The sequence below is a fragment of the Lygodium microphyllum genome, chromosome 10, assembly GCF_053477565.2.
Source record: "Lygodium microphyllum isolate KBCC chromosome 10, Lygodium_microphyllum_v1.1.10, whole genome shotgun sequence".
Taxonomy (NCBI): Eukaryota; Viridiplantae; Streptophyta; class Polypodiopsida; order Schizaeales; family Lygodiaceae; genus Lygodium; species Lygodium microphyllum.
In genome coordinates this window covers 22,502,109-22,514,833 of record NC_141144.1, presented here as the reverse complement: position 1 = coordinate 22,514,833, position 12,725 = coordinate 22,502,109, and the positions used below count along the sequence as shown (strand labels likewise).

Sequence of the window (12,725 nt, the reverse complement as noted above, 5' to 3'; positions counted from 1 at the left end):
GAAGAGGTAGAGGCAGAGGTAGAGGAGGCCGATTTGGAGGCCGTGGTAGAAATCAGAATATGCAGCAAACTCAAGAAAACCAGTCCTATGGAGGAGGACGTGGTAACTCTAGAGGCAGGGGGAGCCAAAGAGGTCGTGGTGGATGGCAGAGAGGCCAAAATGCAAACAGTAATGTTGAATGCTACTACTGTGGTAAAATGGGTCATATGGCTAAAGACTGCTATAAAAAGCAGAATGACATCATGAATGGGAAATTGTAACAAGGGAATTATGCATTTTCTAGTAGATAGGGTGATGACAGAAATGAGCATCTGTTTATGGTGCAGCACATGAACAATTCTGTGACAAGTGCAGAAGAAAGCAATGATGTATGGTATGTTGACTCAGGTGCATCAAACCACATGACAGGTCATGCAGAATGGATGGAAGATGCAAGAAAAATGGAAAAACCAGGATTTGTGGAGACTGGTGATGATACTGCACATCCTATTGTGCAGATTGGAAAAATTCCTTTGTCTATGCAGGATGGGAAAAAGAAATACCTGTCCGATGTATTTCATGTCCCGAATATCACCAAGAATCTGGTTTCTGTTGGTCAAATGGTTGAGCAGGGCTTGCAGGTCAGATTTAATCCTCATGGATGCTTTGTTGAGGATATGAAAAATAAAGGTCGCTTGATAGCAAAAGGAAAGAAGAAGGGCAGAATGTTTACGTTGGATGCAGACATGTCTGAATTGAGTGCAGCAATGTTTGCACATGGGACCGGTGTAGTTGCAGATATTGATATCTGGCATAAACGCATTGGTCATGTTAATGTACAGCGACTTAAATCAATGCAGGCCCAAAATATTGTTGCAGGATTGCCCAAATTCAAGGTTGCAGAAATGCATAAGGTATGTGAAGCCTGTCAGTTTGGAAAACAGGCAAGGAAACCATTTTCTAGACATGTTCAAGAGAGTGAGAAGCCATTGGAATTAATCCACTCTGATGTGTGGACTACTAAAGCTGCATCTCTTGGAGGCTGTCATTATTTTGTCACTTTTATTGATGACTATAGCAGAAAAGTTTGGGTGTATTTTATGAAAAAGAAAAGTGAAGTTTTTGGGTATTTCAAAACTCTTAAAGCTATGGCTGAAAAAGAAACAGGTCTGTAAATAAAATGCCTAAGGTCAGATGGAGGGGGAGAGTACCTCTCAAATGAGTTTGTAAGGTTCTTGCAGGAGCATGGCATAAAGCAGCAATATTCATGCAGTTATACCCCATAACAAAATGGAATTGCAGAAAGGAAAAACAGGTATATTGGAGAGGTATCTCGTGCCATGCTCAATGAAAAAGACTTGCCAGATTTTTATTGGGCTGAAGCAGTTGCTACAACAGTCTACATAATGAACAGGACTCCCACTGCAGCAATACATGGAATGACTCTAGAGGAGAGGTATACTGGTAGGAAACCAGATATTTCTCATTTGAAAATTTTTGGTTGCATTGCCTATGTACATGTGCCAGATGAGCTGAGATCCAAGTTGGATCCAAAAGCTGAGAAGTGCATCTTTATTGGTTACTCTCTGCAGCAAAAAGGGTATAGATGCTATAACCCTTCTACTCGTAAGTTTACAGTGAGCAGAGATGTTGTTTTTGATGAGATGAGTAGCTGGTATAAACCAGTAAATGTGATTGATGATGTAGATGCACAAAATGGTAATGCTGCACATAATTCACAGTAGCAGTCACAAAATATTAGTGGACCTGGAGCGTCCTCTAGCAGTGGTTCACATTCTTCGCCATGGACAGGCAGATTGAGATCAGGAGAATCTTCTCAAAGCAATGCAGATAGTGGTATGCAGGTATCACGAAAAGGAAAAGAGAAGGTTGATCAGCCCATGTTTGATGTGAATGCAGGTCACTCTTATGTGGATGGTGAATCCAGTGGCTTAGAACAGAGCATTGATGATGAGTTGGGTATTCCTTCTATTGTTACACCTGGAGTAAGGAAGACCAGGGATGTTTTGAGAGCACCTGGGAGTGAACCTACTTTGCGCAGGTCTACCAGAGCTAGGTATCCTGTGGATAGGCTGAAATATGATGGATTTATAGCTATTCACTATGCATATATGGTCAAAGTGATACAGGAACCAGAACCCACATCTTTTGAGCAAGCCATGGGAAAAGAAAAATGGGAGAAAGCCATGGATGAAGAAATGGATGCCTTGGAAGCAAATGCTACATGGGAATTGGTACCTTTGCCTAAAGGTAAGAATGCAATTGGTTGTAAGTGGGTTTATAAGGTGAAGCACAATGCAGATGGTTCTGTGAACAGATACAAGGCAAGATTAGTAGTCAAGGGGTATGCACAAACATATGGCATTGACTATGAAGAAACATTCAGTCCGGTTGCAAGGATGGCAACCGTAAGAGCAGTCATTGCTATGGCTGCATCAAAGGGATGGTCTTTACATCAGATGGATGTAAAGAATGCCTTCTTGCATGGTGATTTACAAGAAGAGGTCTATATGGAGCAGCCACCAGGTTATGTGCATGCTGTTCATCCTGAGTTTGTTTGCAGGTTGAAGAAAGCTTTGTATGGCTTGAAGCAAGCACCTAGAGCATGGTCTGACAAGATAGGACAGTATCTTGTCACTATTGGCTTTCAGATTTCCAATGCAGATTTCTCACTTTATGTGAGAAAAACAGAGAAAGGTATTATGCTACTTGTCATTTATGTTGATGATTTGATTATGACAGGTGACAGTGATGAAGATATCCTTCATGTGAAAATGCTATTGAAGCAGAAGTTTGAGATGAAGGATTTGGGAGAGCTGCGTTATTTCTTGGGCATTGAGGTGATTAGATCACCAAGTGGGATACAGCTCTTGCAGAGGCAGTATGGATTGGATATGCTGTCCAAATATGGGATGACAGGCTGTAAGCCTATTTCAGTTCCTTTGGAGCAGAATGTGAAGCTGAGCGCAGATGCAGGTGAGCTTCTGGAAGACCCTACTATGTACAGACGCATAGTAGGAAGCTTGATTTATATGACTATTACCAGGCCAGATTTGAGCTATGCTGTTGGATTGGTAAGTCAGTTTATGCAAGCTCCAAGGAAATCGCATTTGGATGCGGCTAGACGCATACTCAGGTATGTGAAGTCCACATTGCAGTATGGACTATTTTATGAGACTGGGGTTCAGATACAGTTACATGGATACACTGATGCTGATTGGGCTGGTAGCATTTCTGATAGACGATCTACCAGTGGATATGTGTTCTCTTTTGGGAGTGCTGCAGTCACTTGGAGCAGCAAGAAACAGCCTACAGTTGCCTTGTCGAGCACAGAGGCTGAGTACAGGGGTGTAGCAATGGCTGTATGTGAGGTAGCTTGGTTGCATAAGCTACTTTATGATATGCATCAGTCTACAGATGGGCCAGTTGTCATTTATTGTGACAACATGAGTAGTATACACTTGGCAAATAACCCAGTCTATCATGCTAGAACAAAGCACATTGAGGTGCATTATCACTATGTGCGGGAGAGGGTTTTACTAGGTCTTATTGATCTAGTTTATGTCAGCACAGAGAATCAGGTAGCTGACATATTTACGAAGGCATTGGGCGCAGAGAAGCTGCGCAAGTTCAGAGACCTGCTTGGTGTGCAGGAATTGGGATTGAGCTCGAGGGGGAGTGTTGAGATATCGAGCTCCACTCGTCATACGCCAGGGTGACCGTTGTGCATTTATGTCACCGACTTGTCAGTTGTAGATGCGGTTGGTACACCGCCCATGAATAATAGCTAGATGACAGCTATCCTTATCTACTCTAGTTCGTGGCTCAGTTAGTATGCCACCTTAGTTAGTTGAGTTTGGTTTGAGACCCATATTTAGGGTTCTTCTATCTCTTTGTACTTGAGTTCTTTTGGCTTACACAACTAAGAAGAGGAAAACTGTTTTCAGCCTCCACCCTTGTGTGTATTCCCCCATTGTGCAAGCAAGAAAGCTACAAGTGAGACTCCTTCCTTCTCTCCCACAATCTTGACAGGTACTGTATAGTACTTGTCGGACATAACTCATTACAACTTTTGCCTTTGACACCAATTGATATCTCGAGATTCTAAGTCCCACATGATGAAATAATTAACTTACACCTCACATGTGCAAGTCACCTTTGCACATTTGATCAACTTTTAATTGAATTCTAAGCAAAGTATTAAAATTTCATGTCCTTGTGATAGACGTTCCCTTTGAAATCCTTGCAGTCGTCCTCAATTACAGTGCAGTGTGCCAAAGCAAAACATACTACACTAGAATTTTTCAAAAGGTATCATAGTGTAAACAACATTGGCCATTGCTGTTTAACCAAGCTAATGCCAAACACTTGTTGAAGACTCGTCAAAAGTGAATGAATTACAACAAGCAATTCTTTCTTATTAACCTGCAAATTCCTTTTCGCACCATGGAGAATCTGATTTTTATATGTCTCAACTTGGCCATCTTACATTAAAATAGCCCTATGCTGTTTCCACATGTATCACATTGTACAACAAATGACTTTTTGAGATCAGGCAACACAAGCATATGATTTGAAGTCATCTTTTCCTTTAGCTTCTCAAATATTGACATTTCCACTAGTGTCCACTTAAAAGACACCCCCTTCTTTTGCAAAGCATGAAATGGAGATTTAATTTTAGTAAAATTATGCACATACTTCCCATAATAGGAATAGACTCACGAAACTACGGATCCTGTGCACATTTTTCAAAGGCGGCCATGTGTGTATTGCCTCAATCTTTATAGGATCCATACAAATGTCATAAGTAGATTCAATGTGTCTCAAAAAGTGGATTTTATGCAAGAAAAACTCACTCTTCTTGTTATTTATAACTAGGCTGTACTTACGCAACTCATTGAACACAATGTCCAAATGCTTTCTATGCCCTATCTCATTCTTTGAGCAAACAATCATGTTATCTAAGAAAGTGTCCACAAATCCCTTATTTGGCTCGAAGATGCGATCCATCATCTGATTAAATGTGGTGGGAGCATTTGTAAGCCCAAAAGGCATAATAAGTAACTTATACTACCCAAAAGATGTCTTAAAAGCTGTCTTAGGCACATCCTCCGATCTAATGCGAATATAATGAAACTCACTTTTCAAATCAATATGACTGCCCCTTGCAATTTGTCCATAACATCATAGATCCATGAGATTGAGAACTGATTTTTTATCGCGATTTTATTCAAGTCATGTACATACACCATAAACCATCATTTTTCTACCCTAAGAGCATTGCAGAACAAAAGGGAGATGAGTTGGGCTGAGTTAGTCCTTTTGCTAACCACTCATTCACTTGACTCATTATCTCCTCTCTTGTTGGATTGCACTTACCTTGTAGGATGGCTTATTAGGAGAGCTACTTCTTGGGATAAGATCTATGCCATGATCTTTTAGTCTTTAAGTAGTAGGTGTCTCAAAAGTGATCGAGAGAAGCAATTAGTATTCATTTTCAGAAATGAAATGCGATCCTTCTCTAACTTAGACATGTTTTCAACATTTTCATTATCATCTTATCCTTTTTGAAAACCAAGTACGTTGAAATGTGATTTTTCATTACTTCGGAAATGGCAGTAGCCGATACAATAGGGACTAATTCCCCTTTTAACTTTACATCCAAAGTATGTGCCTTGCCCTTACGTTGAATAGTGATCACTTTAGTATGTGAAACACATGAGGTACCAAGGCATACCAAGCAGGACATCACAACCCTTGAGCGGTGCAATGAAAGACTCCTTGTTGTCCGTATATCCTTGAATGTGCAAGCAAAGCTTCCCAATGAGTGTTGTGAGAGGCTCTGCATGGCTTTGCATGCCATATCAACTTCTCCCATGAATCCTATCTCATTCTCTTTGATGCCTAGACAGGCTGCCATGTCCATGGAGACAAAGTTGGCTCATGTCCCATTATCAAAGAAGATTAATGCATGTTGATCTTTGATTTTGCCCCATGTTTTGCATAACTCATTAGCATCATCATTGGGCTGATCACTAATAACATCTTACATCCTTGATTTTTTGATTTTCTAGCCTGCTGTCTATTGGGACAATCCTTAGCCATACGACCCTCTTGTTCACAAACAAAGCATTTATTTGCAACTCTTAATTTCCTATGTCGTACAACCGATTTCCAACCCTTGTTGTGTTGACCTCTTTTCAACTTGATTTTTAGATTTGCCCCTTTTCTAAGCCTTTGGCAACTTCTTATTCGGCTTCTCTCCATTGTCTTGGAAGCCTAAATTTTTTCCACATATCAATGCATTAACTATAGCAATAATTTCTATGAGCTAAGACATTCTAGATATGGTGGATTTAATGCAAGAATCCTTGATTCCTTTTGGTAGCCCACATATATTCTTTTCCACTTGTCGCGAAGAGGAATTGGATAATAAGACGTCACTAGTAGCAAGGCATCCCAAAACTTCTTATTATACTATTCCAAATTCTTGCATTGCATTGCATCAAGCTTATTTCAAGCTATCATAATGTTCACCTCAAATGTTCTAGTCAACCGATTTGATGCAAACATTTGCTAGAATTGTATCTATGTTGACAATGCTCTACCTTGCATTAAGAGTGTGGACTACTATTGCAATGCATTACTGTTTAAGAAAGTGGTTGCTATCATGAGGACATGTATTTTTGAAACTTCACTTAACATGTGGATTAATTTTTAATCACATGGTTAAGTAAATGTTGCACATGTGAGGTGTAATTGGGTTTAGAATAAATTTACTAGTCCGGAACTCTAAGAAATCACGGGATGTCAAAGGCAAAAGTTGCTATAAGTTATGCCGCACAAGTAGTTGGTGGTATTCGGTGCTAGTTGTTGGCCTAGGTCATTCATTTGGCCATAAGTATCAGTTGTTGGTGACACTAGAGAAGTGGCGTTCAATGGTATCTAACACCAATTTGATGGTCAAAGATTGTGCGGAGATACTCAGGAATGGGAGTTGCTTAGCTAATTTAATTATTGGCCAGCTAGATTATTTTTTAGGATAGTGAAATAATTTTTAGTATTTAAAGATTGAAAATTAATATTTCATGATGGAAAATGTTGGAAAAACCATTTGGGAAGACTGTCACTTGTCCAAAATGCCCATGCAAGATTGAAAAACGTCTTTAGAGGTTGGAGAGAGGCATTTTAGTGTATTTAGCCTGCAAGATAGATGGAGGAGATGCTGTTGGTCAGATTTGCCTCCATTGGAGGACTTTTTGAGGTAGCTAGGAGCAGGAGAAGACTAATCAATAGCAAGTGACAACATCTATAGGTTGCTAACACAGGGCATCAACAAAAAATGACTGATTTTCTTCAGTTCTTTGCATCTACAAGTTGTTGAGACAGGAGGGCAACAATAGTAAATGACATGTTTTTTTCTGTTCTTTGTGAAGAAAGTCAGAGTTTTCTCTCTCCTCAGTATTCTCTCTCATCTCCTAGTCTTTCTATAGCCTTGCTCCGAAGATTACAGCATTGAGATCACCAAAGGTTGAGAAATTTCAGATTTCTCTGTTGTAAATCCTAATCTGTAGCAAAAAATTAGGATTTAGCAATAGCCTCGGAAAGTGTTCCAGAAATTGGAAGCTCCAAGACTTGGTTTCAACAGGGTTGAAGCTGTTTTTAGCCAAATTCAAGTGGAGGGACCAGCAAATCAATGAATTTGGGGCATTTTCCATCTCCATCAAAGTGGGTGAATGCCAATTGATTGCTCGAATTAAGGGAAAAGTTAGATTGAAGACTTGCTAGTCATTTTGTATAGTAAGGGGAGTTGGAATACAGAAAGGGATTGGGAGAATCCCATTGTACATCAACTTCTTCTTCAATTAAGATAAATAAATACCAAAAGAGACACCAGTTTTGGGGCCAATAGGGTGTCCATTGTCCAAGATTATGAGGTAATTTGCATTTCTCAGTTTTGTAATAAATGTTACTGCTGTAACTAAGTTGTAATTAGGGAATTACCATCCATCCACGGAAGAAAGGCTGGTTTCATGGTTCCATCGCGGGGATTACCACTCAATCCCTTGATTTGGTGGGCGTGAGGCACCTGATTGCAAGCCAAAGCTTTGTGCTAGTATTGATTTTTACTCTCAAGTGAGAAATTTTAGCAATATGTCTTCATACAATGATATAGACTCAAGTAGTGATGATGCCTCTCAATATGAACATTCACACATGGGAATGAAGGAAATGCAATGCCTGAAGGCTCAAACCATGGACATAAAGTTGAAAATGTTGTTGTTAGGTAGGATGCATAGTCTTCAGGGCATAAGGAGGCTAACGACCAGTAAAGTGAAGAGGAATTTGATGACCAGTTCAAGAATCGGATGAGGACAATAGCAAATCTCTTTGCTGAATTGACAAAGAATCCTCAATTTACCCGATTTTCGAATGCTCCGAAGAAGGACAACCAAGGCAAGAAGAAGATGTCTTCTACACCTTCGAGACAACAAGATGTACCGAAGATAATGCCAAACTCTTCATTTGAAGCTCTCGAAGATGCTAATGAAATAAAATAATTAGTACTTACGGGGCAAGGAATGCAAATGCAAGGACATCACGGAAGTGCCAATCCAATGGACTTTGGACACCTGGGCATGCATGCTATGATGGGGCAGCGATGATATTTTGGTGGAAGCACAAATTTTCATGCTATGGTTAGACAAGGACCACATACGTACAAATCCCTATGGTATGCAACAACCAATGCATGGTGTGCAAGGCCCAATGTATTTGGGTGTGGTTGGAAATATGCAAAATCCTATGTATGGTAGGTTGTAGCATTGACTTGATGCTTGAGGCACAAAGTAGCATTTTTGGTACTACATCTGCACCTCCAAATACTTATGGGGCTCAAGGAATGAATGCTGGTCATGCAAATGCTTCGCTTGGCATTGGTTTTGATGTTAATTCAGCTATTGCACCCTTTTTGCAGCAGCTAGTGTATGACAATTTGACACGCAAAGGGGCAACAAAAGACTATGATGAGGGTGGAAAAGCAATGAAGTTTGAGTCCTTCAGTGGTATACAAGATAGGCTGAAAGCTTTGACTTTCATTTAGTAGTTTGATGTAGCCAATTGAGGGGGGGCTTCACCGAGTCCTCAAAGATTTGAAAGGCAGCCACTTTCTTCAAAGGGAATGTGCATGAGATCCGCAACTTCTTGGGTTTATATTCTTACTACAGGAAGTATGTACATGGGTTTGCTGAAATTGCATCTCCATTGCATGTATTGCAGAAGAAGGATGTGCCATTTAGATGGACAACAATGGAAATTTCAGCATTTGAAAAGTTGAAGGAAAAGATAACTTTAGATCCTCTGCTTATGTTGCCCGATCTAAGGAACTCATTCATAGTTTAATGTGATGCATGTGGTAGCAACATTGGGGCTGTTCATATGTAGGACGGTCGAGTTGTGGCTTATGAGAGCCGAATTCTTCACGGTGTAGAAAAGAATTTGCAGGTCTATGAGAAAGAGCTCTTTGCTGTAATTCATGCACTGTCTATGTGGAAACATTATTTGTTGGGGCTGATTAGCCCAAAGCCCAAAAAATAGGCGACAATGCATCTGATGGGGCAAGGTGAGACATGATAGGTATCAAGTTAGCATGTAGATGAGGCGATACATTAGGTGATGATGGATTGATGGGGCAACATGTCAGAGGCAGACGCGTGCACGAGAGAGAAAGCGAGAGAGAGAGAGTCCTTGGTAGGATTGGGACCTTGCAAGTTGACTCCATTTGGAGAAGGCTTCAGCTAATCAAGTGTACCACCTTATGTTTAAGGACCATCATTGGCTAGTTGATAAGGCCAATATTGTTTGGGGCTTGCATAAATCTTGGGATTGGTGGAAAATGATTGTCATGGAGGGTTGGTTTCCACAACTCTGTACAAATGTAAAGTCTTCCTTTAGTGTGTCATGATTGGTGGGCTGCCTCTTGCTGTGGCACTTGTAAAACATCGCATTTCCAATGGCAACTGCTTTTTGTGTCTCACTAGTGCGGAATCTTCTCACCATTGTTTTCTTTTGTGCCTTTGGCACAAAAAATATGAATCCTCTTGTTTGATATTTGGAGGGTTGTGGTTGGCACGTCACTACACCCCTTTGATCGGCCCAAATACCCTACTCCGGCACAACCACATATGAAGATTTTGTTTCCTTTCCTCCATTTTTGGGCCTGTTGGCATAATTGGACAACTCATAATGCTTTTGTTTTTGATTCCGCGTCTGGGGTGCAAAGACACCTTGCTAAGTTGAAAGGTCTTCTACACACTAATCTTCTTTCTAGGGAGGACTTGATCTCTTGGCATACGACAATTTTTGGTGTTTCTTTGCCATGACTTTTGTACTTTTTTTGTTGTTTGACTTTCTGTACTCTTGTACTCATTTGATGTAATATAAATTACTCATTACAGGCAGGAGAGAGAGAGAGAGAGAGAGAGAGAGAGAGAGAGAGAGAGAAAGAGAGAGAGCTGTTGCAAGTACACACAAACTGAATGAATAGATTGAAAAATGGTAAAGTGTGATATGAAAGTACGAATGATAGGGCCTCAATATATAGGCTAAGGTGTGTACCTGAACCTTTGACTCTTATTTAATGCCAAGTGGTGTAAAAGGTGCTCCCACCTAACACTATTGTGTGTGTTCACACATGGAGGTAGATAATAAGTAACAGTCCTATAGAGTAATGCCTCCTAAATGGTATGTGCGGATCCATGTATCCTGGCCTGATGATGAAGCCATCCTTTGATAGGCGCAGAAAGATAGATTTTCTCTGAGCCCAGTGGTGCCCTTCACAATCAAAGTCCTCTCAGTGTGTATCCTTGTAATGCCAATTGTGATGATTCAATTCAACTGGGTATGATTGATTTGGAAAATGAGTGCATCTAGACTATGTATGATGGTGGCAATCATTGATTTGGAAACGGATCTGTTACTAACCTGTGCAAAAAATACGTTGGAAAACCTGGTAGCAGCAGCTAATTCTGCTCTACCAATCTTATGTCGCATTGATGGTGTGCTGCGTATCTAATCCCAGCAATAATCATAATCTATGGTTTCTCCATCTTTCTCCATCCAGTGCATAGGTCTTACTCCCATAAGGCAATTCAATAACAACAGGACAGTTGGCCTGATGTGTGGGTCGGGAGCCAGGCTGTGACTGTGGGTTGGCTGATCAAGCAGCCGAACATCCCTGCTCCAAAAAGCAGATAGTTCTCCCAATAAAGGGTATCTCCCATGTGATTTCTGGAGCTGTTGCGTTCCAAACTGTTCTGCTCTCACCATTCTCACAAAATTCTCAGCCAGCTTTCTCCTCTTCATTGAACCTGCAGGTTGTCTTATATCTCCCTCCTGCACATGCAGTTGCAGTTAACATATTTTGGGACAATTATCTTTTCTCATTTCTTGCATTTGATGATTAAAAAGATTCATCATGTCTTTTGTGTTATTAGGTAGCCAAGGCAGCAAGTTTTGAAGAACCATCTATATTTTTTGTATGAACTTCATTTTTAAGCACACACCCTTAGGCATTTTGATGGACAATGCTGTTGCTCATGGATTGACAGTTGACTTCCAGTGATGACTCTGCAAAGCTTGGCTTATGGTCAGCTATTTTCAAAATTGTTACAATTTGTTTCTGTTTCATAAGCTTTAATAAGTATTTCTTTAGATCGGTGCCACTATAAGCCAGCACGGTAGGACACTCTTATGTTTAGTGATTGTTTGTTTCAACCATTCAATAACAGTCGAAGCTCGGAAACTACAGTTTTACATATGTGCGGGACTTCATCTTTTATGCTCCTATCTTTAGTAGCCTCTGTTTTCTACAGGTGAAGGTCTTGCAACTCGGGGACAAGTCTGCAAAGCTGAGGGATAAGATCATTGAGGAACCTGCAGCTGTGAAGCTGCTTTCTAGGGTTGAGCAGTTGAGGTTGTTGAGCAAGGCTGAAAAGGCAGGCCTTCTCTCAGCGGCTGAGAAAGCAGGTCTTTCCTTATCGACGATAGAAAAATTAGGCTTGCTTTCAAAGGCTGAAGAGTTGGGCATTCTATCGGCTGCAACTGATCCTAGCACTCCTGGCTCTCTTCTAGTTCTTGCTATAACACTCTTCATAGCTGCTCCAGTATTTGTGTATTTTGTGCCAGAAGATACTGCATGGGAAGCAATAATTCAGGTGGTGGTTGCTCTAGTGGCTGTACTTGGGGGCTCTTTATCTTTTGCTGCCTCAAGATTTTTATCCATTCTACAGCAATCAGATTGACTTATAAAGAATGTCCTAATATAGGAGTTCTTGTCCAAGATAAAAATGCTAGCAAGCAATGTGGGTAGGCCACAAAGTTCCAAAATGAAAGGCCAAATGAGTTGATACAATACAAACTCACTACCACAAACTTTTGGAACCCATATCTTTTCCTAATGTAAAGTTGTGAAGTGGATGTGTTATCATGTAAGTTGTGAAGTGGATGTGTTATCATGTATGTGGTTTGCTGTACGAAGGCTGTCTGGCCAGCATACAAAAGCCATATTCACCACTAGAAAAAATAAGGCACAAATCTGCTAGCAGTAAAGAGAGAACTTATTAAAACCCTTGAACAATAGAGTATCTTGCAACGTCACGCATGAGTAGTTATCAAAGTTGTGTGAATAAATATTGAGTAGCCACATCATAGACGACAAACTTGTT

General features: G+C 40.5%; 1 protein-coding gene across 1 annotated transcript in view; it reads left to right on the top strand.

Moving 5' to 3' along the window:
• Nucleotides 1-12,487, top strand: part of LOC148029788 (uncharacterized) — a 68,787-nt gene extending 56,300 nt beyond the window's left edge. Inside the window, exon 2 of the mRNA XM_087687131.1 lies at nt 11,874-12,487. Coding sequence (XP_087543257.1) covers nt 11,874-12,302 — 429 coding nt within the window. The 3' untranslated portion in view covers nt 12,303-12,487. The remainder of the gene's footprint in view (nt 1-11,873) is intronic.
• The last annotated feature ends 238 nt before the right edge of the window (nt 12,488-12,725 follow it).